General features: G+C 41.1%; 1 protein-coding gene across 2 annotated transcripts; it reads right to left on the bottom strand.

The window, feature by feature from the left end:
* Nucleotides 1–234: 234 nt before the first annotated feature.
* On the bottom strand, nt 235–23,384 carry SMIM1 (small integral membrane protein 1 (Vel blood group)). Of its 2 annotated transcripts, XM_063436875.1 has the most exons (4): nt 23,322–23,384; nt 23,086–23,160; nt 2,100–2,209; nt 235–1,074 (listed from the first exon to the last, which is right to left on the bottom strand). In XM_063436875.1, the coding sequence occupies exons 3-4, from the start codon at nt 2,204–2,206 to the stop codon at nt 942–944; spliced, it is 240 nt and encodes a 79-aa protein (XP_063292945.1). In that variant the 5' UTR covers nt 2,207–2,209; nt 23,086–23,160; nt 23,322–23,384; the 3' UTR covers nt 235–941. The 2 variants fall into 2 exon arrangements, with proteins under 2 accessions (XP_063292945.1, XP_063292944.1); XM_063436874.1 differs by lacking the exon at nt 23,322–23,384 and having other exon boundaries at nt 23,086–23,315.
* Nucleotides 23,385–26,097: the final 2,713 nt, after the last annotated feature.

The raw sequence follows: 26,097 nt of genomic DNA on the forward strand, positions 1-26,097 counted from the left end.
ATTTTCCTGTTTTCGATGAATTTATAGATCTGTCTGTTTTCACTCCACATTTTCCACCACTATTTCTGCCTCCACTGCACAGGTGCACGACTCCACCCCACCATGCTATACTTTGAATAATGTGATGTCATTAAGTCTCCCCAAAAAAACCTTTTAACAAAGAACATTTCCACGGAAACATCAATAGGATTTCAGATCTGGATTTATTTTGCAGGCCATACAATATAATATACAATATAAAGCATAGGGAGAATGTTTATTTGCTATTATATATCTTATTGTATTCACTATGTATGCTATATATTATTATAATTTCTCTTTTTGTTTACGAATACATTTTAAATTAAAATAACTCTTTTTAGTCTATTGCTTGTGGGCCGCGTATCTTTATTATATTATTAATCTATATGCATAGATTTTTACTTAATCATTAACTCATCAGTTTTATTTTAATTCAGTCATTGTTACAGTTCTCCGATGAAATATTTTTGATGTCAACATTTGCCTACCAAATTTATGATTTTGACTTTAAATTGTCATTAAAGTCCATAGTTATCAAGATCAATACATGTATCAAATTCTGAGAAATTTGATTTAAAATACATTAAATGATAGAATTGGAAACATGTACCATTTGACAAACAGAATATCAATATCAGTCTGTAGTTTGATAACACTTGTTATGTACAAAACACGCCTGGTTTTAGGTGTAATAGTCTGAATATTATGTCGGAGTCATCTTACATTGATTGACGTTCACATGTATTTGAATTTACAAAGTATCTGATTTTCTTTTCTGTTCTACCCTTTCTATTGTTTCTTCTTGTTCTGCAGGTTGTTGTTCCATAAGAGTTTCCTTATTAGAAGTTTCATTCTTCTGGGATAGTCCAGGGCTTTCAGTTTGAGGAAATAGTTCATACAAAAAAAATCTGATAGGCATGTCACTGCTGTTTGCATTTATGGACATAGTAACCGGTGACATATCCAATTATAAAAACAATCCAAAAGAATGCCAATCCTCCTATCACTTTCACTACAATGCCAATCTTGCCCGTACACAGCATGTTCCAGACCCTAAAAATAAAACAAAAATAATATGAGTTGAACTTGTCACCTTGTTTCATAAACTTTTAGTTTGTGCAGCATTCATATTTTTTTGCTTGTTTTTAAGTCGGTTATATTGTTTAGCACTGTAGACACGTCTGGTATATTAAAGGGACACTATAGTCACCAAAACAACTTCAGCTTAATGAAGCAGTTTTTGTGTATAGATCATGCCTCTGAAGTTTCACTGCTCCATTCACTGCCATTTAGGAGTTAAATAACTTTTGTTTCTGTTTATGCAGACCCAGTCACACCTCCCCTGGCTGTGACTGACACAGTCTGCATGACAAAAAACAGCTTCATTTTCAATCAGATGTAACTTAGTTTAAGTTCTTTCATCTCCTGCTCTGTAAATTGAACTTTAATCACACACTGGAGGCTCCTGCTGGGTCTGGCAAATTATTAACAGAGCATTGGATAAGAAATTCTAAATGAAACATAATTTGCAATAAAGGAAGAATAAACATTAGATGACTCTTTACAGGAAGTGTTTAGGAAGACTGTGCAAGTCAGAAACATGGATGTGTGAACGAGGTCTGTATGACGAAAGTGATTTAATTCGTAAATAGCAGAGAATTGATCAGTGAGACTGTAGAGGCATGATCTATACACCAGAAATGCTTCATTAAGCTAAAGTTGTTTAGGTGACTACAGTTTCCCTTTCAGGTTGGTTTATGGTCCGTCCTGCTCGGAGTATAATAACACAAAGAACAAAGGGGAATTTAGGGCACACACAGAATATACATTTCTCAACAGTGGTATTGCTGTAAAGACCATAATTTACACAAGATACAGATACAGCACTGTTCCTTAATCTGTATTTTGTATAATAACTTATTCAAATGTACAAATTGCCATTTATGCTTTCTGTTCTCTGATAGGTGCAGGTAGAGCTATTGCTGTGATTTTCTATAAACAAACAAACAAACAAACAGGAACTATTAAAAATATCTTTGATTTGATTATTAAATCAAGCCTTTGCTCGGTAACTTTACCTTCTCCATGTTGGGGCCTCAGAGGAAGATGTGGTCACACTCACTTCATCTTGATTTTGGTCATTCCACCGACTATACTGGACTCCAGGGGCTTCCTGTGACTGCATCGTCTGTTTTAAAAAAAGAGGGCGCATACATTACCACTTTATTATGTCAAGGTTGGAGAAACAAAGACAAATCACAAACTTCTTCACTAAAGTGTCAATGTTCGGGGATTTATAGTGAATTCCAAACTTTAGACCAAAATAGCTCAATTGTGAACATGGCTGACAGAATTTTTCTAAACTAAGAGAAAGAAAACAGAGAGAAGGGGGTTGGAAGGAATCAGGGGAGATTGGAGTAATGGCATCTTGTTAAATGGCGCTTTATATATATATATATATATATATATATATAAAGTAAATACAATGTTAAACAAAAATCTGCACACCAGTCAGCCCACAGTTTTCCCACAGAAATCACAAATCTGCAGTGATGTTACTACCGCAAAGGATTCTGGGTGGGCATATGCAAATTAGTTCAACAAAGAATAACATTTTGGCCTCATTCCATTTTAACCCCTTAAGGATCACAGGGAGTCCTCCTAAGTCCGTTTCGGCCCCCCTGGGCCATGTGATCGCAAGGTCCTTGCGAGGACCTTACAATCACATGGACGGCATAGCCGTCCATAGCAATGCCAGCAGGGGGAGTGCCTGTAATGACAGGAACTTTCCCTGCTGCCTGAAATAAATAAAATAAAAGTTTAAACAGTGTAAAATTATATTAGATTATAACTACCAACTGAAAGAGTGGGATAGAAAAAAACACAGGGCCGGCGCCACCTGTAAGGCGACCTAGGCAGCCGCCTAGGGCGCAACTTACCAGGGGGCGCCGGATCCCTGTCCCCGCTGCGCCTCCTCATGCTGCGCCGCCTGAGCGCTTTAACAAGCCCCAGGCGGCGCAGCACTGCTGCATGGAGGGCGGCCGGGTTTCAGTGACCGGCAGGAGGGAAGCGCAGAGCGCTCCCTCCTGCCGGTCTCTCCATGTAGCGTGGCCGGGCGGCGCGGAACCAGGGACAGGAACCTCTGTTTCCTGTACCCGACCGCCGGCCGACTGAAGGGAAGCGCTCACTGAGTGAGCACTTCCTGTCAGTCCGCCGGCGGCCGGGTACAGGAAACAGAGGTTCCTGTCCCTGGTTCCGTGGCGCCCGGCCACGCTACATGGGCAGGAGGGGAGGGTAAGGACCACTATGGGAGGGGGGGATAACGGACCACTAGGGGAGGGGGGTGGGGGGAGGAATAACTGACCACTAGGGGAGGGGGGGGGGAATAACGGACCACTATGGGAGGGGGGGTGGGGGGGGAATAACGGACCACTATGGGAGGGGGGAATAACGGACCACTGGGGGGGGGGGAATAACGGACCACTAGGGGAGGGGGGGGGAATAACGGATCACTAGGGGAGGAAGGGAGAGGCGGGGGGGGATAAGGACCACTGGGGGTGGGTAAGGACCATGAGGGGGGAAAGGACCACTAGGGGAGGGGAGGGAGGTAAGGACCACTGGGGGTGGGTAAGGACCGGGGGGGTAAGGACCACTGGGGGGGGGGGTTTAAGGACCATGAGGGGGGAAAGGACCACTAGGGAGGGGAGGGAGGATAAGGACCACTAGGAGAGGGAGGGAGAGGGGGGGATAAGGACCACTGGGGGTGGGTAAGGACAAGGGGGGGGATAAGGACCATGAGGGGGGGATAAGGACCATGAGGGGGGGAAAGGACCACTAGGGGGGGAAAGGAACACTAGGGGGGGAAAGGAACACTAGGGGGGGAAAGGAACACTAGGGGGGGGAAAGGACCACTAGGGGGGGGAAAGGACCACTAGGGGAGGGGAGGAAGGTAAGGACCACTGGGGGTGGGTAAGGACCAGGGGGGTAAGGACCACTGGGGGGGGGTGTGTAAGGACCATGAGGGGGGGAAAGGACCACTAGGGGAGGGGAGGGAGGATAAGGACCACTAGGGGAGGGAGGGAGAGGGGGGATAAGGACCACTGGGGGTGGGTAAGGACCACGAGGGGAGGGAGGACAAGGACCACTAGGGGAGGGAGGGAGAGGGGGGGATAAGGACTGGGGGGGTAAGGATCATGAGGGGGGGTAAGGACCACTAGGGGAGGGGAGGGAGGATAAGGACCACTAGGGGAGGGAGGGAGAGGGGGGGATAAGGACCACTAGGGGAGGGAGGGGGTGATAAGGACCACTGGGGTGGGTAAGGACCACGGGGGGGGGGGGTAAGGACCATGAGGGGGCGGTAAGGACCACTAGCGGAGGGGAGAGAGGATAAGGACCACTAGGGGAGGGAGGGAGAGGGGGGGATAAGGACCACTAGAGGAGGGAGGGAGAGGGGGGGATAAGGACCACTAGGGGAGGGAGGGAGAGGGGGGGATAAGGACCCCTGGGGGTGGGTAAGGACCAGGGGGGTAAGAACCACTGGGGGGGTAAGGACCACTAGGGGAGAGGAAGGACCACTAGGGGAGGGGAGGGAGGGTAAGGACTACTACGGGAGGGGAGGAGGGAGGAAGGACCACTAGGGGAGGGGAGGGTAAGGACCACTAGGGAGGCAAAAATCCTTGCACCGGCCCTGAAAAAACACTCACTCAAAAGTGAATGGGATTCAATCTCACTCTAGAAGGTTACCTCCTAAAGTAAACGTAACAAAGAAAATGGTAATCACCTTTATTAAACTAAAATTAAGCAAAGAAAATATATATAATAGATATAAAGCTTACCCTGGATAGAAACACCATAGAAAGTTGTGTTAGTGAAAATCACATAAAGGTGAGGAATTAAAAACCTGGGGATATGTTCCTTAATCTCATAGAAAATTATATATATATATTGTATGTGCACATACGTATAAAGTCCGCTAAAATAAATAGTAGTAGGGCCTCTAAAGAGGACCAAGTAAGACTATAGGGACATCCGATATGTGGACCAATATTTAAGAGAAACGGAACATAAGTACAGACTGCTCCGTACATAAGGTGAAAATTAAATAAACCAAGTCGCGCTAAAACGGTAAAATCCGTAAGTAATAAATATATATATATATATATATATATATATATATATATAGCTGGGATCGTGGTACCTAGCAATAGTAGAAATGCCGATATGGTACTGGAGTTAAACTGTGGTCATTGTAAATAGTGTCTCAATAGAGTATATCAAGATAACTCACTGGTGGAAAATAAATGAGTGTAGAGCGATGTAGCCGACCCTGCTGTACAGGGCCGTCTTTAATTTTGATTGGACCCTGGGCAAGCATTTACTTGGGCCCCCTGACTACATATAGATACACACAAATACACTACCTGACACACATGCAGATACACACTGACCGCATATAGATACACACAGACACTGACACACACATAGACACACACACTGACACAAACACTGACATACATGCAGATACAAAAGGTACACACACACTGACACACATTCAGACACACATGCAGATATACAGATACAAACACTGATACATACAGATACAAACGCAAATGGACAACATACAGATACAGAGACACATTCTGACAGACGTACTGACACAGACAGCCATACTGAACCACACAGACATACAGATACACTGACAGACATACTGGCACATATACACACAGACAGATGGACATACTGAAACACACACTGACAGACATATTGACAAACACAGACATACAGAACACACATACACACATAAACTGACAGACATACACATATACAGACATTTTGACACTCACAGACAGCCATACTGAAACACACATACATACTGAACCACACAGACACTGACAGACTCACACACACAGACATACTGACACACATACAGACATACTGAAACACACATACACACAGACAGACATACTGAAACACACATACACACAGACACACACACATACAGACAGCCATACTGAAACACACAGAGATACAGAACCACACAGACACTGGCAGACTCACACACACAGACATACTGACACACTGACAGACATACTGAAACACACATACACACAGACAGACAGACATACTGAAACACACAGACACACAGACACACAGACACACACACATACAGACATACAGAACCACAGGGACACTGACACTCATGCACACACAGACATACTGACACACTGACAGACATTCTGGCACACATACACACATACATATATACTGACACACACACACACACACTCAGACGTTCATGCAAAATTTGATAACCACCCTCCAGTTTCTTACCTTTTCCTGGAGGGTGGATTCCCTGGGGTCCAGTGGGGTGGCTGGGGTGGCTGGGAGTTAAGCTCTCGCTCTCTCCCGGCCTGGCCCCCTTCTGAGCAGCTGGTCCTCCTTCCTCCCGCGCGGTTCCGGTTTCTGTGGGAGGAAGTGACGCGCGGCGGTCACTTCCTCCCAGACGGCTGCCGAAAAGCAAGGGCCCGGTCGCGCTGTTAAAGTGCCACCGCGCCCGACCGGGCCCCTGCTGACACAGGCCCATCGGGTGGCCCTAAGTGCATGGGCCACCCGATGGGACCCCATAGTTTGCGGGCCGGGGCAAACGGAGCAGCTGTCTTGGGCCCCCCAGCAGGGACAGGGCCCGGGGCAGCTGCCCCGTTTGCCCCGCGTTAAAGACGGCCCTGCTGCTGTACAGACTCTCTGGGAGGCTATATGTCACGTTTGGCAATATAAACTATAGGGGAAATCCAATAGTGATATATCCCCTAGTGTGAGACTAAAAGATACATAAAATCCACAGCGGTATATAACCCAGGGTATTGCAAATGGGGTATGTCCAGTCTTTTTTTAGTAGCCACTTAGTCACAAACACTGGCCACAATTGGCGTTCAAATTAGTTTTTTGCATTTTTCACACACAAACAAATATTAACATTAACTTTGGCCAGTGTTTGTGACCAAGTGGCTACTAAAAAGACTGGACATTCCCCATTTGTAATACCTTGGGTTGTCTTCTATTGCAAATGGTATGCCATCATAGGGGTAATTCTCCTTCCTGGGCTACCATATGTTCTCAAAGACAACGTAACCAATCTGGCAAATTCCAATGGGAAAAAAATGAAAAATGTAACATGCTATATTAGACCCTGTAACTTCCCAAAACACTATGAAACCTGTACATAGGGGGTACGGTTTTTCACGTGAGACATCGCTGAATACAAATATGTGTGTTTTATTGCAGTAAAAGCAAACAGTATTATGACCTTCACAGTTAAAATGTCACGTAGAGCTAAAAAAAATTAAAAATTCTAATTTTCTCCCATTTTTTTATATTTTATTCATATTAAATTGTGCTATACCTAAATATTTGATGTTAAATGAAAGTACTGTTTCCCCTGAATAAAATGATATATAATAATTGTTGGGTGCACATAGTATGAAAGTGGTGAATTACGGTTGAACAGACATATAGAGCAAATTCAAGTTTTTGTTTACGTTTTGTTTTGATCACAACGAGTACATTTGGCTCAGTCCTTAAGGGGTTAAACATGGATTCCTTTGAGTCTGTGTTTGCTGTATACAACAGCTTTGAAACACAACTTAGGAAAATATGCAAAGCCAGTGAACACATGAGTATTATCTTAAACTGTAGAATAAGCAAATAATCAACCCAATTTTGGTTATATCACAAAATACAAGGATTGTACGAAAACGTCCGGTTTGCTTTGTGTGTGAAAAATTGTATTTAAGTGATTGCAATTTCATCCAATGAATTTCTCATGAAAATGATGCCCTTATTTATTGGCAGCAAAAATGCAGATTGGAACTTTCAGGAAAATGTGAGGATAATTTGACAAATGACCAATTTCTTATCCTACAGTGCACAGTAAGTACATCATGTCTTAAATATAATAGCCACCATGTTAATTCCTACTATGACTACTATCTGGCATTCTATGTTATAAAAATGCTATCCTTTCTGTTACAGGAGGCCGAAGTCTGCTCTAAACAGAGTCTCGGGCAAAGTCTTCGTTACTTACAGTCACAGTCTGTTGGTTTAACTGCTGAGGCAAGGTGCACATTAACAAGGCAGGTGTTCAACACTAATCCTAAATGCAAATAACTAATGCTATTTGATTGGTTCTGCTAAGTAAGAGGGGGCAGAATTTCGACTTCAAAAGGAGATTAAGACCTGGAGCCGGTTTATAAACTAAACAGAAAATACAAAATGTAAAGAATGGTAAGAGAAGGGATCTCACACACACACACACACAGGTGTGGAGATAGACAGACAGACAGACATACATGAAATACCACTATATGATCTTTAGATGTGTTTTATGCCTGCAGTGTCTGCTTGCAGTTAAAGGGACATTCCACTGCCCCCCAAAAAATTGCATTTAATTATTCATTTTTTATTGAGATATATCTAAAAAAACAGCTTGCAAAACCTGCCGTTTCTTGTCTGCAAGCTCTCCCTTTCCAACCACTTTCCTTGGCTGTCCAATCACAGATTTCCCAATGGAGCTCAGTAATCTTTGGAAGGTAGGTGCTGCGGTGCAATTGCTGCCTCTTCAGTTTATCTCTACGGAGTTAGCGAAACCAGGAAATAGCAAGACCATTTGTCTGTTTGAGAGCCAGAGGGTGTAACCAGGTTAATTTAAAAAACAAAAAGTGTAAATTTCTACTGAAATCTGCATTTTTATGGAAAAGGAAAAAACAATGGCACACTCTGCACGCATAAAGCATTTCAGCAAGCTAAATTGTTCCTGGTGTGTCCCTTTCATAAGTAACTTTAACTGCTGTTTGGGGCAAGAGGGAGCATCGGCACTTTAGAATTTTTTGCGAACGGGCACCTGATAGTTAAATCCAATCCTGCTCTCAGCTCTGATTTCCTCTCTCTCACTAATCACAACTCTGAATTTTCTCTGCTAAGGGGCCATTTTTTCCACTTCTCTCCTTCCTTCCTACTAATTGGAAGCTTGATCCTGCTATGCTTCCTGGGACAGAGAAAGAGGTGGATGTAGGAGTGTAGCAGAACATGTGATATGCCACTTTGCCACATGGTAACACTGGTTACTATGGTAACGGCTTTACAATTAGTACTTGTATTCAGTGTAACCCTGTATGCAGTGGCTTTTAGACTTTGGGTTGCCAAGTTTAAGATGCAATCCATAGCACTGTGTAATGATTATTCCTTTGACTGGGCGACTGTCAGACCTTGAGAAAGTATTAGTGTTCATGCAGTTTTTTTTTCAGTTTAGCTAATGTTAAATCAGTTGCACAACTTTATTAAGATGCTGTTCTTCATTATTACATTTGTCACGGACCGTTTCAGCAGACAAGGGGTTAAAATCCGTTTAGGCGATATGCCCCTTTCTGAGAGACAGGCACAGCTACTGCAGAACACCAAACTCCCGAACTGGATACAAAATAGCACTCCAAACTGGAGCCTCACGAATAGCTGCTAGCAGATGAACAGGAAAAGCAGACATCAGCTTACACTCCTAGCAATCAATCTCCAACAGCATACAGTGAATCCCCCCAAGAACGAGACAAGGCTCCGTGTTGAGGGTCAAGCAGTGGTCTGAGGTGCTGGCACACCCTGCCTGGTTTTTATTACGGTTGTGCACATACAGGACACACCCAGGGGGAGGCATAAAATAACCAATCAAGTAACAGTACAACCCACACATCCCCTCCCCTCAGATAAACAGTTAACATAATTATTACATGCAGTAAAAATACAGTTTCCACACATACTCTGTAACTTTAAAACCATACATCACATTCACATAAAAATACATATCCACAATCAATCCATTCAGGGGAACAACATATTAAAAATTGGCATGAATCAGACCAGGGGTTCAAAAGTTAGTAAAAGTATCTTTTGGGCCCTGGCTGGCAGCATGGCAAAATCTGGCTCACACAGGTTTTACAGAGGCCTCTATCCTGGAGACAATGGGGGGAAGTAATCCAATTATCCAGGGATAGAGGCAGACTCCATTGAGCACATGGTTACACAAAGACAGTAAAACACTTTAAAATACATAAAGTTACTTTTTATACATAACACACAGACATGTAACATATCCCCAGATAGCTGGGATCTGAACGCACAAAACTACCGAATAGCGCGCAGATCCTATTCACACAGTTCAATTGCCATGGAGCTAAAGTCTTTCCCATAGTCTTTCATTATATGAATAGGCTCCATGGCATAGCTATCTGGGGGTATCACCGCTCACACAGGGCAAGTACCGAAAGGCCCCACTGTGTTTAAAGGGCCAGAATGAGTGACATGCACTCTGTTAGGGCCGAATACGTTTTTTAAAAGGGCCCAATCTCCCAGGGACCATAATCACATGGCAAGAGGCTGGCAAGCAGTCCTCTCCAGGCCCAAGTGGCGAAGGGCACTTCGTCACAACATTTTCTCAATTTTCAACAGTAGATAGTGCTGACACATGTCCAACATGAATACATGCAGTCGGTAAAATGTTCATGCTGTCCTGTGGCCTTATGCAACTACTGCATCTAACCTAGATGTTTTATCTTCCACTAGTCTCTCTAAACTATTGGTTATGCCCATGTTTTCTCTCTGGCCTCGCCACTCCTCCAATTCTCCTGCACAGAAATCCAATATTTATTTGATGCCCCAACTTCCGTTTGTCCTTATGTTCTTGGACCGTGTAGCTGAGACACCATAATCCTCTGCAAAGTTTGTCTCCTAGCTGCTATCAGGGAACTCTGGACTTCAGTCCGAGTCGCCGCAGCCTGACTGGGGTCTCTGCAGTGGTTATAGCTTTCTGCAGTGATTACAGATCTGGAGACCTTTTCTCCTGTAAAGTAGTGAATATAGATAGCTTTTCCTCACACATTAACTGAGACTGCATGTAGGCGAGTAGAATGCAACTTTATTGTACACAATGCAGGTATTTATAAAGAGAAATATGGATACCCACACCAGGGGGTCATGCATGCATTGCAATTCCCTTACAATAGTCCCACCCCGGGGCCACTCTGTCTTGAATACAACATTTCAAGTCAACCAGATAGGCTCCCTGCTGTGCCTTCTCAAACATAGAGACAAAATGTCCCCAATCCTGGCTGCAAGGCAGAAGAAGCATCTAGGGGGGTCTCTGTACCCTCATTCCCATAGTGACAATAGCCATTTTATGGCTATTTCCATGTGGTATTGGGGTTCCATGACAGTCAGCATCAGAGTACACTTTGACTTGATTTTGTCGCATTAATGGATATTTTTACATACATCCACAATGGTGGAGAGTTTTTGACAGCAAACAAAACTGTATGTGACATAGCTTAAAGGGACACTATAGTCACCAGAACAACTTTAGCTTAATGACGCTGTTTTGCTGTATAGATCATGCCTCTGCAGTCTCACTTCTCAATCCTCTGCCATTTAGGAGTTAAATCACTTTGTTTATACAGCCCTAGACACCCCTTCCTGCATGTGACTTGCACAGCCTTCCTAAACACTTCCTGTAAAAAGTCAGCTATTGTTTACACTTCCTTAATTTTAAAGTCTGTTTAACTTAGAATTTCTCATCTCCTGCTCTGTTAATAGTTTGTTAGACCCAGAATGAGCCTATTGTATGTAATTAAAGTTCAATTTAAAAATTAGTTCAACTTTTAAAGTTAGTTACATCGGATTGAAAATGAAACGATTTTGTTTTCATTCAGGTTGTGTCAAGCACAGCAAGGGGAGGTGTGGCTATGGCTGCATAAACAAAAGTGATTTAATTCCTAAATGGCAGTGAATTGAGCAATAAAACTGCAGAGGTATGATCTATACACCCAAACTGCTTCATTAAGCTAAAGTTGTTTTGGAGACTATAGTGTCCCTTTAAGGACCCATTTTACTATGATAAAATGACCTTGACCTGTTCTTCATTAATATGTAATTCATAACAATATAATTTAGCAAAGCATCTCCGTTAGATTATTTCCAGTGTTAGGTGGGTCCCAAATACTCAGAGGAAAGCAGTGCTGCTGCACTAACCGATTTAATGTATGCAACTAAATAGGGAATGCCCACATCCACTGAAAAAGCACTTGGACTCAACTTTGGGTCCCGACCCTGTGGTTAACAATCTAGTTACATCTACCCACAGTGCTGGAAATGTCAACTGCTCCGTTTGCCTGTGACAAGTTCGAAAATTTAGCAGACAACTGATAAATTCAACAGATAGATTACATTTTTTTGCATACATGAGGTTGTTTTGGCTATGGTCTTTAACACCTTAAGGACCAAACTTCTGGAAGGGGTTAATCTTCTGACCAGTAAGCATGTGTATTACCTAAAAAACTGTAACATAAGTTTTACTTTCTCTCACCTTTAATCTCTCTCCCAGTGTTTCCCATTTTTCTACATTGAGAAAGTATTTGTAGGAAAGGGGCCTCATCTTGAGGAAATTAAGTGGGAAAAAAACTCACATACTTCATGAACATAGTAATCCTCCATGAAATAGTATGGAGGTCAAATGTATGTTACAGTGCTGGCTTTTTCAAATGCAATGGAGTCATTTTTGGGGAGTAATTTTGAGGAATGCTGATATTTAGATTAGTAAAATCGGGATGCTCTGCTGGAATGTACACAATCTACCAGGGAAAGAATGTAAAGAATCTGAACATTGTTAAAATGTAAAAATTGTGGAGACTTTGTATTTCTGTGCAGATCTTTCTAAGGGGTCGTGCATGATGGTACCCCAGGGAGAAGGGGTATGGCATGGTTGTAGGAAGCAGATGGCTAAATGAGGGGCAATTCCCAAACAGATAACCTAACAGGAGTGATCAGGATTGATCAGAGGACACATCCTCCCCACCCCCCCCCCACCAGTCATGACAGTGGAGCTTTTAAAGCAAGTATCTCAAAGCACCATACCAGTGGCGGTTTTCAGCCCTCTTATCTTGTTAATGCAGCCTGCATGTCCGAAACTACTGCTGCCCTTGTCTGAATCAAGATGTTATTTATTGTGATTGAGCCTGAGGAGGTTGCCTTGGTGCACTATTTGCCTTTTCTGTTTGTTCAGTCAATCTTAGTAGTTAAACTGACGCTATTTAGCAGATAACTGATAAATTCAACAGACCACACCACTTCATCCCATTAAAGTGGTTTGCATGTATTTTCCCTGTCCCCCTTAGTCCTAAAATGTTTTTGAGAAGCTGCAATGTTTACATACAGGACTAAGACTAAGACAGCCACTAGAGACGCTTCCTGGATTTTCATAGTTTGACTTAGTGAAACAATGCTGCACGTCCTCACGCTCTGCATGAAGACAACCAGCATCAGAGAAAACCCCAGAGTTTTCCTTTAAGTTCCAGCATTTGGCAGACTTTTACCAAAACGTCATTGATGACGCTAACAGATGCACACAGATCAGGAAAGCAGCCACTACTGAGAGCTGGGAGGGAGTATATATTATGTGTTTGTGTAGCTGTATATGTCTATGAGTGTGTTGCTGTGTGTGTCTGTATGTATGGGAGTAAAATGTTGTAATATTATAAAGTTATAATATTTACATTAATACATTTAAATAAATAAATACATTATCAGTGAAACAGTTTCTTAGCAGGACCTGTAAGAGTTTTAGTTTTGTTTCTTTTCTTTCTATCGGTTATTCTCGGAATTACCCAGCTCGGCTGCACAATCACTGCTCATAGAAATCGCAAAGTCTTTGCTGGACTATTTAATTTTGAAACGTCTTATCAGATGCCTTCTACCATCCCCCAACACCTTCCTAGGCTTTCATTTAATTAAATTGAAACTTGGTGGTCAGCCAACCACGGAAGTAGTCTTACAATAGAAGGATAATCTGGTTTATATTTAAGCATTGTCTACAATTAAAATTGTTTAGTTTTAGTTTGTTTAAAATAAGTCTAGCTTTTGACAGCAAATGTGTTACTCTTACTTAATGTGTATTCTATGAGAAAATTGTTTTACTAATATTGTATCCATCTGTCTATCAAAAATCATTCCATAGCAGCTTTCATACTGATTGACATAGCCCTTAAAAATATTTGTGGTCGGTTAATATCGTATAGTGAAGTACCTTGTGATTGGAATTAAGTCGGTGTGGTGTGCCGGAACCGACGTAGAGGGTAGGCCTGAAAAAGAGGGCAAAAGGAAATGCCAGAAAACACACTTATAGCACTATATAAAACCCATGTCTTGCTACTCCTGTGTTGGGAATGTTCCTGTATAATATATAGCCGATTCCTAGTGCCTCTAATGTTTGTTCCGGCGTACTGCTACTGGATGTCGTTCTTATAGAATGGATGTGAAAATAGCAGCTAGTGGTCCTACTTACTCTAATGACGGAATGTGAACGTAGAATCGTATTTAGAAGTAGATAGGGAGTGATTAGTAATTAAGTGTCTCGATTGTCTGGTTCGAACGTTGACGTGACGCGGTGTAGTGTTTGTACCTTCTTAAATTTTCCTTGGGGAGACATGACTTACCTGTCTGATTAGTTGTGATCGTGGAGTTGTAGGGTTCCCGAACCCTTGTATGGTTGCAGGCACATAGATTTAAGACCTGGTTGTGTGGCACGAATGCTGATTAGGGAGTCTGATACTGCCCGGTATTCCCATCTGTGTACGTACGTTACTGTGAAGCGATAACCAATTATCTTTGATATCTTGTGTAAAAAATGGGGTATGGTTTGAAAGGCTTGTCAGAAACGTGTATGTCAGTTCGGAATAGTGCGATCATGTACGTATGAAGGTTTGAATAAAAGGTGGCAAAAATGTAGAAAAGACTACAGGATGATCAGTATGCCTGTGGAAGTCCTGTTCCACTGCTTCTTGGAAGAATGTCACGATTCTGTTATATGTATCCTAGAGCAAACTAAAAATGTTCTAGATGATAACTTGTGTCGAGCCCCAACAGCCGAGTGACCGGAAGGGGATGCCAAAATGCAGATTATGCGTGAGAGATGCGAGTCGGGTGAGGTACGAGACTGAGCGACTCATGGATAGTCGGCCCTAATAGACACGAAAATGCTGCAATCCCTCGTCTGACGTTGCGTATGTAGGACATCCTGAAAAAGAACATGACAACAACAATGAATCCAAACAACAACAATATGGTTAAGTAAAATAGAACTGGCTGGCTAACTAGTGCCGAAGCGAAAAGCTCACTACCCCGTGACAAGTGAGGCCCTGCTAGTAGCCAAGCGGCTGGTGAGAGGCTCTACCTATGATTTGGGCGTGGGGCTCGAGCCACTAGCGTGGTGGCGGGGTGGTGGCCTCTCGGTGACAGTAAAGATCCAAAACGTGTGGCCGTGACAGGTGAGGCCCTAACTACAAACCCGATAGGTGGGTGAATGCGAGGCACTAACTATGATTTGGGCCGAGGGGCGAAATCTCTGTGTTGAGATTGGGGAGTTGGCCTCGCGGGACCAGCTACGGTGTACAGCTAAGGCCAGCTCCTAACCCTAGATAGCCAGTTCTCTGACCCTAGACGGGGCTTGATAAGGGGGTAACGTAACGTGCTTGGAAACCCAAGTTGTAGTAAATGATAGATACCCGGATATTCCCAGATAGAGACAGAGGAAACGAAGGGAGAGAGAGGAGGAAGAAAGAAGAAGGAACTGAAGTCGAGGGAAGGAAAATAATGTGCAGTATAGTGAAGTACTATGGAGATATAGCTGATAGTGCAGTATCGATAGACCCCGAGGGTGCTGAAGATTCTCATGATGGTTACTATATAAACCTGAAAGGAGATGAAATGAAGGCGTTGTGCCAAGAAAACGTTGTAGCAGCTGACGGAGAGAGGAGGGTGAAATTAGCAAGGTAGTGAGTAACAAAACGATTGTTACGGGTAGTGAGTACGAATGAAGAGTTGTGGAGTGGAGCCGTGGCCTGACGAGGCAAGGCAGGAATCAAGCCCCCGTACCCCAAACATGTAACAACGTGGCCTGGTAGAGGCAGTTGTTAGGAAACACAATGAAACTAAACCTGATAGAAACAGGTGATAATCGTTTAACAAAGGCCAATTGTGTAACAATTGTAGGAAATGTGAACGAAAACATATTTATACCAGATAGAAACAGGCGGCAATAGTGAACCAGTAATTGTCTACTGCTAGCAGATGAAAAAAATGAAACAAATAGTAACTGTGATTGTCGGTTCGATACCTCATCGTGTAACAACGTGGCCTTGTCGAGGCGGTTGTTTGAAGTGTGGATGAAACAAAATTGTACCTGATAGAAATAGGTGATAATAGCGACCTAGTGACTGTCTAATGGTAACAAATGACAGTATGCAACATCAATAGAAATCAGCGGGGAATGTCAAATGGCGGTTATGCCTGAACCTGAGGTAATTCGATGCATGTATAACAGGAGATGCGTAAGTGTAAACTGGGAGATAAAACAAATCCAACATATACACTGTGTTTAGTTAGTTAGATTGACTTGACCCAATAAAATAGTACATGCATAGCGTCAGGCATTTAGTGTTATTACGTGGGATGCACCAATAGAAGAATCACCAGCACCAATAGCAGAAACATCATTAACAACCTGAAAACAGGACGGTAGAGAAGCTACATATTGTACAGAATAAAACAGCAAATACCATCAAACCACTAGGTGGAGATACCAGCCGAATAACCTAGGACTGTGCACTGATACATGAAAACATAATGAAAGTATGCCCAAATCTCCAAATTAGTAATGTGAAAGGTAAAGTCAAGACTTGCATGACTAACGTAAAAACAGAGTTGCTTAGTGTACATTTACAGAGATGAGTTATTAAATGCTGCCCTTAAATTGACGTATATTGTATAAAACGGATTGCAAGCCAATTGATTCATACCCCCAATCGTTACTGATTCGGTATTTAATTCCCTAGTCACTTTTAACCAGGGGCAAATAGCACCACATCACAGAGATCAAGAACCTATTTAACTAGTGAATGACCTGGGGTCGGAGTATTCCAGGGGCACCCGGGCTGCCAGTGTCCTAAGAGTGCAAGTGAAAGCGTGATATCTGAGAACTTCCACAGATTCCTGTTACACAAAGAGCCACAAATGTGCCAATTGCGTGTCTGGCTCTGCAAAATAAATGTTCTACATTGAAAGTGACATCCTAACAGCAAACATAGTCAGCCTTGAGTCAAAGAACAGCTGTGGTTGGTGCAAGACAATGGAAACAGAGACATGCAATCTCATTAAATACAATGGGACACGATCTACTATTCGAGAATAGGCTTCCCGAGTGTTAATGCTAAGGGTAAAAAATGCTACAAGCACATGCAACCAAATGGTATTTCTATGTAGAAAAATAGGATTGGGGAAAATGAATGCTCGTCACATATTGTATGGAAATAAGGTTCAAGTGGATGAATGGCAACCCAGTAATGTACATAGCGAGGTAGAAGTGTAAATGAAAAAGAGCACACAACTATTTAACATGCAATAAACACAACAGTAAAGGAACACATCAAGCACCATAAGCGCACACTGTAGAAGTGATTATGGTGGCAGGAACTCACTGATGCCATGTTAGTGTAAGTTGTACAACCAGTTTTAAACAGTTTGATAATAAGTTCCCATGGTACAGTACAGTACAGAGCGTAAGTCAGGGTTTAAGAAAGAAGTCTAAAGCTCAGGACTGTCCTGTTGAATCCAGGACAGTTGGGAAGTACTAGCTGGAAATTTGAAAATGTGAACGGCGGGAACAGCCCGAACGTGGCTATACCCGCCGGTACCTGGACTTTCATTTGTTCAGCGTTGCCGGCGCTGGAAGTGTTTCGGCGAAGTTTCCCCGAACGGAGGGGGGAGCTCTGAACCGGTTGGACGTGCGGCCGGAAACCGGAAGTGCGGGGTCATCGAGGAGGACCAGTGAACCCGGAAGTTCAGCTGTCACGGAAGCGAGGTGAACAGCGTGCGTACGGCAGGTAGGAAGGGGGGGAGTAGCGTTTATATGGAACGCTTAACTCCTCCCACAAATACAGGCCTTACGGCCTTAAAACATATCCATAAAACCTGTAATGTAAAGACTAAGGAAAAATAGGCTGTGCTTCCATGGTTTAATATATTACATTTATTAAGCTTTATTTATTTAAAAAAAAAACAAAAAAAAAAAACCTACGCTTAATGAAGCAGTTTTGGTGCATAGCATAGATCATGCTCTTGCAATCTCACTGCTCAATTCTCTACCATTTAGGAGTTAAATCACTTTTGTTTCTCTTTATGCAGGCCTAGTCACACCTCTCTTGGCTGTGACTGACACAGCCTGCAAGAAAAGAAGGTTTCATTTTCAATCAGATATGAACTTGCTTTAGAAGTTTTTATCTCCTGCTCTGTAAATGTATCTTTAATCACACACAGGAGGCTACTAACAGAGCAGGAAATAAGAAATTCTAAATGAAACAGAATTTGCAATAAAGGACGTTTAAACATTAGATCTCTCTTTACAGGAAGTGTTTAGAAAGGCTTTCTAAGTCACATGCAGAGAGGGCTACATAAACAAAGTGATTAAACTCCTAAATAGCAGAGAACTTAGTGGTGAGACTGTAGGGGCATGATCTGTACACCACAACTGTTGCATTAAGCTAAAGTTGTTTTGGTAACTATAGTGCCCCTTTAATGTTTTCCTTCTATCACTAGAATTACAGCAGTGAAACCATTAAGAGGATCGCTTAGGAAAAATACACCCATTGTTCCTGTTGCAGATTTCAGTTATTCTCAATAATGCTGGGATGCTTACATTAGGGAGAACACAGAATAAATGAGCTCCATTGACTAGTTTTGTGCCGCTCTAAAATAATTTCACTAAAACAGATTCCCGAATCCCTTTTAATGAGGCTGGTTTCCCCCCTCATTAACTTCTTCAGTACGTTTTTTAGTGCTAGATTAAGAATGCATGGATGGATGGATGGATAGATAGATTAATGGATTGATTAATTTAAGGAGTCACTCTAAGCACTATAACAACTTTGCATCATTAGAAATACAAACATTTTTCCAACAATCATGCATGATTGGCGGCTCAGTGAATCTCTGAGCACACAGTAAATAGTCACTGAACTGTGCTGGGAGAACACTGACAGCATCTAAGTTATGACTTTGACTGAGTTTATTGAACAGTTTCATTAATCCTACCTTAGAAATCTATCTATTCAACAAGGTACCCTGCTAATCTGCCTCTTAACCAGGGACTATGATAATCTACATATTTGGCCATTAACCCCTTAAGGACCAAACTTCTGGAATAAAAGGGAATCATGACATGTCACACATGTCATGTGTCCTTAAGGGGTTAAAGAGAGGTCCCAAGTGGACTTGCAGAAAATTTTTATAATTTGGTCAGCCGAATTTTGTCAAGACAACGGTTCGGCCCATCTGAATATCGTCCACTCAAATGATTTAGGATAACCTATTCGGACAAAATGACGCAAATAATGAGCCAAAGGAGGGAGCATATATGTATGTACTGCTAAATAGATACATAATCAAAGTCATATATATATATATTGTAGTGCATGCAATTTAAATTAAGCCCACAATCAGTCAATATTATGATTTTGAGCTCTTTCTATCTTTCTATCTTTCATTCTTTTCTTTTTTTTTTATTGCTTATTTCATTATACGTCGAAATGGCGCTTTGGAGTTACAGAATTTGGGCGACCTACTCATCAGCCAAAATTCAGGTGAACTGCAATTCATTTGAAATCAAATTCACACGTTTCATGCCAAGATGGCCACGGGTGCCCATGACACGTTGTGTGTAGAATGAGCCACGACTGTAAGCTCCCCTTTAAACCTCAGCAATAGTTTTAGATGCACAATATATAAGTTCATCCCGTCTGTAGTTGTAGTAGCATTTTTCTGATTTGGCCTTAGCAGCCTTTGTTTGAGTGTAAATATTTCTAATCTTCTTAGTCAGCCCATGACCATTACGACTCGCCAGGGATTTGCCAAATGGCCAGCCTGGGCCTGCTCCCCAGTACAGAACTGCATCACATGTTTTGGATTTGGGTTTTTAAGTATTATCAATATAACCATTAAAGGGACACTGCCTCTGCCTTAGTCAAACCTCCAATAGAGACTGGACTGTGGATTCAATTGCTTGAAGATGGTTTAAAACTGGGGGGACAGTGCCAGGGAACTGAGATTGAGATTATTTATAATGCCTACAGTGTCCCTTTAACCCCTTAAGGACACATGACATGTGTGACATGTCATGATTCCATTTTATTCCAGAAGTTTGGTCCTTAAGGGGTTAAAAATGGATGAAGTCAATTCCAGCTTGTCTACCTCTTTAATCACTCCCCTGAAAATAACTCAATATTACAAAAGTGCTTATTTCGTGTTTAAACCCATTTCAATTTAAAGGGGTTTCATCATTAAGAATAAAATATGTTTTATTTATAATAAAAATAAAACATATACAGGAACAAAATCACAAAGTTAATATTTATACTGTTTAATAATCATTATCTCTTGATTTTTATCAAGTTAAACAGGACAAAAGCAGAGGTAGATTTCAATCAAACCTGCACCGCTGCATTCCATTCTACCCAGAACACAATGACTGCTGGAAATATCACGGGCACACAGGAGGACATATAATGAGCCTGACAATCCATTTATTCCTTCATTCGTATTCAATCCTTATTCACCTGTTAGAAGGTGCACACCTACATTGCAGTCACATGCACTCCATCACCTTAAACTTTCATTCTCTGCCATCATATGCTATCCTCTCATCCTCCTTACAATCAGCCTTCAGACATTGAGCATTTCTAAACATCCTAACAGTCCTGGATTTGAAGTAGCAGTCCCAAAGTGAGTCCTTTTTTCTGCTGTTCTGCTTTTTTTTCTCTGTTTTTTTTTTGTTTTTTGTTTTTTGTTAAACCAATGCAACATATTTCCGCTCATGCTAGAATGCTCCATCAGTGTATAGGTAGTCACGTTTGGCTTGTTAGCAGGATTCCAATCACCTACTCTCATGCCCCTGGCTAACATTCCCTATTTCCAGCCACACTATTTCAACACTTATAGGAAATGCATCACTTACATGGCCACACTCAAACCTCCCAACGTCCCAGTTCCAAATTTCCTACCACCCAATTTAGAAGGGTTTGTATTTCAGTCTAAATCCTGGCCATTCCAAACTTATCAGGCCGATGTATAAAAAACTAAGTATTACACTGTGTGAGCACCTACCTAAACCCTTTAGCTCACATTGTGTTTGCCAATTGACAGTTAGGATATCCATATTAACCTAATCCATATTAACTTAATTCTATGTCAAGTAGCTTTTTAAAGGGATACTGTAAGCACCACAACTACAACAGTGCACAGTACTGGTTAAGATGCCAATACACCCCAGGCTCCCGAACTTGGTGAACTGTTTAAGAATGGCTTGACCTTTACATAACTCTGGCCTCCATTTAATATTTTTTGATAGGCTTTTCAAATGAGTTAGTATTTTTGGATAAACGTTTCAAAATATTTTTTCACATTGTTAAAAAAAAATAAAAATCTAACATTTATATTAAATCATTTTAAAAGTTTATCCATAAATATGAAATCATTTGAAAAGATTATCCAAAAATATAAAATTGAGGTCTCTGTTTGGTGCTCGCTGCTCGCGGTTCTTCTGGTTTGAGCTGTTACGATAAAGTGGAAGTTCATACTTTTGTATTATCATTATCATATCAAGTTGAGACTATAGTCATAGGCTGAGTGTACCAGCTGACAGTTCTTGAGCCATTTGCCAACTTGGTATGGTTGGTATGACAATGGAGAAATTAACTTTTACTTTACCTTACCAAACCAGAAAGACTGTGGGTGCCTAAAAGATTAATTTAAGTGTCAAACTATTGTGCAATGGTTTTAGAGTTCACCGTTGGAGGGCACCAGAGATCCCCTGGTACCATAACAACTGCAACATACTGTAAATGGCGCACAATATTTGTGTCACTTTTTACATATTTCCCACAAATAGTAATTTAATTGATTTGTAAGCAATGCAGGGTTTAGTTTTTGTAAAGATCCAATTTTTGAGAATATTCCCATATGGGGATTTGGTTCTAGTAGACCGATGGTGCCATCACCATAGGCTCACCTGACACACTCGGCCAATCAATGCCATCCAAATATGGACAAAAGTTTGAACTGGAGTAAAGCAGCCTATTAGTACCATAACCACTACATCATGAGTTAGTACATATGGTCCTTGGACTGCATCATCAATGCACAGGTGTTCAAACACTATACCCCTGCAGTTACTCACTATTCTGGGAATTGCTGGCAATTAGGAAGGGATTTGCAAGTTTTGGATACAATAGGTATAAAGGTCACAGTTTTCCAGTTCAGCTATTTTTGTCTATTATATATTCTGTTCTAAAATTGTCGATTCACAAATATTCATAAAGCCCAGTTTAGAGAGAAAACTAGTCAGTGCCATTTCTTTTGCAATAATTGATTTATACATCGCTCCAAAATATTGCTTGACATATTATTCAAGCCCAACAGATCCACTATCTATTAAACAACATATAATGCAAACCTTTTCTTTCCTACACATCAGACTAGTGATGTGCAGAAGTCAAATCAATGGTTAAAGTCACTGCTTCCCAGATGTATCACAGTGTTCGTTCGTATATATTTGTGCATACGTGGATGATTTCTTGTGGACATTTTTTATAGACTCGTACATTTTGTTTAATATTTGCATTTTTGTTCATTTACAAATTAAGATTGTTTTGAAAAGAATTGCATCCTATAATGACTTTAAGGGGCTTATTCACTAAACACTAAATTGTAATGCTTTGATATTTCAATTCTGCATCTCAGCTATAATCACATAATCACAACTTGGATATTTGAGCCAACATTTTGGTATTGAGTCAGTAACCCTCTGCCAGACCATCTGTATACATTACATACCCAGATTTTGTAACCGTCTATAACTAGTCCTTATAGTTTCTATGTTCTGGCTTGTCCCTAGAGCGGGTGATATCCTTTGATATACAAATTTACCTTCTGATTTTTTTTGAGAATCCGTTCTTAAACGTCCTTCCCAGTTGGAAACAGCAGGGATTGTGAGACAAAGGTCTGCAAAAAGTTTTTAAAATGTGGGTCAGTAGAAAAAAACACACACAAAAAACATATGACAGATCTTCATGCACTGTTAACTCAGCTGACTGTATAGTTCCTTTCTGGATTTTTTCCAAACACGTCCTTGGGAAAAAGAGAGAGAGAGAGTGAAAGCTTACTTTGGTCTGCTTAAACTATTGGTGATCTTGGAAGCTGTATCCTGTGTTGTGCAAGACTGGGAGGGTACTGAGACAAGGGGATGGACTGGAAAAGGATTGTAATGAAGTGTTTGAAGAGAGGGTTTCAGGAATCTGTTACAATTCTTACTCCAGAAATATAAAATCTAAGTACGTATAGCAAGAACGCGTAATGCAATTCAGATTTTAGCTACTTTCAATAAATTTAAAGTGAGTGTTTAAAATATTTTTAATGGAAGTTAAAGAAATAATTTTCCACAGATGTTTTAGTTTTATAGAAATTATACATTTAACGGTTACAATTCTGTTTTTTTACACGTGAATGTCAAGTTAGAAGAGCGCATTTGTTCTAAAATATTGTAAATTTGAGCAATCATTAATGTCTGGTTAAGGTCCTAGGAGTATAGCAATCAGTAATTCAAAATCAAATTTCTAGCGTCAGAACAAACGATAGTTCAGGGTAAACATTCTAAAGTGTGACTGTAAGTAATTCAGGGTAGTTTTTAAAGTGGACCATTTAGTACATCTGTGGTAATGTTAAAAACAATAATTCTCAAAAAACTGCTGAAAAACAATGTTCCTAAAGTGGGCTAGTTTTTTGGGCAATGTACCCCAGAAATACTGTTTGGACCACTTTTAGCACTTCTCACTAGAATTTCTGATTACTGCACTTTCTGACCTTAGCCGCAGTGTTCTAAAATATGGACCAATCAATTGGAACATTCCATTAGTTTCCATGGTGATTTTTTTTTTTTTATTGCTGTTTATCTGTAACCCTATTATACTAACATAGGCTGAGAGAGTCTCTTTCATCAAGGCATGTGAGCAACCCAACTGAGGCCTTTGGGTAAACTTCAGGCAAAGAATAAAGTTGTAAACCGTATCCTCATGACCGCAGCGAGAAAATCGATCTGTGGTCTCACAAGGAACATCCCACTATTAATTTTAAAGCTAAACATTTCTATGTATGCAACATACAAAACAATAAAAAAAAAAGTCACACAAACGCCACAACTGCAACCAATAAGTGTTACAACACTCAAAACACTCATTTTAAAAAATCAATAAAAATAAACTGGCTAACTAAAGAATTATACATATTACGCTTAAATTATTCGTAGTGTATTCCTCCTTCAAATAAATGTTCATAAATGAGCTGTAACACAATTTAGGATGTTTCCTACCCACTCTGGAACAAACTCTCAAATGTAGAGTGGTACAGAGACACTCACGCTACTTCTCATCAGAATCTCGTTATTGGTCGATCCAAATACAGATGGACTCTAAAGGCAGGGTGCCTTAGATCCAAGATTGTTTATGTTGCTGGCATAATAATACAAATAAAAACAATAAGATTTAAAAACTACTTCTGACGTGGGCTTATTTAAAGAGCCTCTCTCTGCTACCTTACGCTACTTGCACCTGCTTTCGCTAATGCTGTCAACAGCAAAGTGAATCTTAGCGTGCTCACACTACACATATCACCTCCAACTTGGAGCTCTTTTAAGCGCACCAATTTATTATTATTGATTAATATAACATGTTGTTAAAGCGGATTATAATTTTTTATATATGTTATACTAATTGTTTGACGTTTAAACTAAAGCTGTTTTAAAAATTGTTTTGTATTTTTTGCACTTTGTACTTTGCACAGCCCAGTACTTAAAGGACCACTATAATCCAGCCTCTAGTGGCTGTCTTCCTGACAGCCGCTAGAGGTGTTTCCACGACGCTTAATGCGAATATCGCATTGAGCACGCAGAACGTCCATAGGAAAGCATTGAGTAATGCTTTCCTATGGGCAGTTTGAAAGCGCGCAATGCTCTCGCCACACATTCACATTCGGCTTCACTCTGGAGCTGATGTTGGAGGAGGAGGAGAGGTCACCAGCACCGAGGGAGCCCGGCGCTGGATTAAGGGAAGTGGCTGAATGGGTTTTAACACCTTCAGCCCAGCGGGAGAGGGGTCCTAAGGGTCGGTGGGACCTAAGGATTATATAGTGCCAGGAAAACGAGTTTGTTTTCCTGGCACTATAGTGGTCCTTTAATTAAAAATATTTTCTATTGTCGTATCTAGCATTTTAAGCAACTCATAAAATATAACAAATAAAATTTCTATTACAATTCCTGGCATAAATAACCAGGCATGAGTATTTAGTTTAGTTCAGTTGATAGTTTTAGCATAATTGTTAATTTTATGTTAAGGTATCTATTACTATATTCAGATCCATTCATTGGAACATTGTTTTCTCCAAATATTTTATTATACAGCCAAGTAATGATCTGCATGCCTGTGATCAATGGATAGGTGCTGCCGTCTAGAGTTCTCAATTGTTCTATTTAGCAGAGAAAGAAAGAAATGCCTTTGTGTGCTTATTTTAACACCAGAACGGAAGACAGGGCAGAATCTTACCCTGAAAGGGGTTTTTGTCGAACCACAGGTCAGTGGCAGAACTGCCTAGACTTGTGTAATTAGTAGCAGAACAAATGGAATTTTATCCGAATTTCAGCAGATTCAGAATCTCCACAATATTAAAACAAAACGAAAATGAATGGATCTGTACGACGTCTAATTAATTTGTTTCAAATACATTCGTTTTAATAGCAAATCAGGGAGTTATCTACTAAACAAATAAAAAAGCAAAATTAAGAAAAGGCCTTTCATGTTTAGATCGACTTGCCCCAGGATACTCTGGGTACGCTCACGTACTCATTGTCACAGCTCCTCTTCTGGCCTCTCTGCCAGCGTGGCTGCACAA

This window comes from Pelobates fuscus, chromosome 11 (assembly GCF_036172605.1).
Source record: "Pelobates fuscus isolate aPelFus1 chromosome 11, aPelFus1.pri, whole genome shotgun sequence".
In the NCBI taxonomy this organism is placed as follows: domain Eukaryota; kingdom Metazoa; phylum Chordata; class Amphibia; order Anura; family Pelobatidae; genus Pelobates; species Pelobates fuscus.

Excerpts from the sequence above, each read along its gene's own strand:
- SMIM1 (XM_063436875.1), bottom strand. The coding sequence starts at position 2,206 with ATGCAGTCACAGGAAGCCCCTGGAGTCCAGTATAGTCGGTGGAATGAC. Across the intron at positions 1,075-2,099 it reads GAGGCCCCAACATGGAGAAG|GGTCTGGAACATGCTGTGTA; the intron begins GTAAAGTTACCG and ends TTTTATTTTTAG.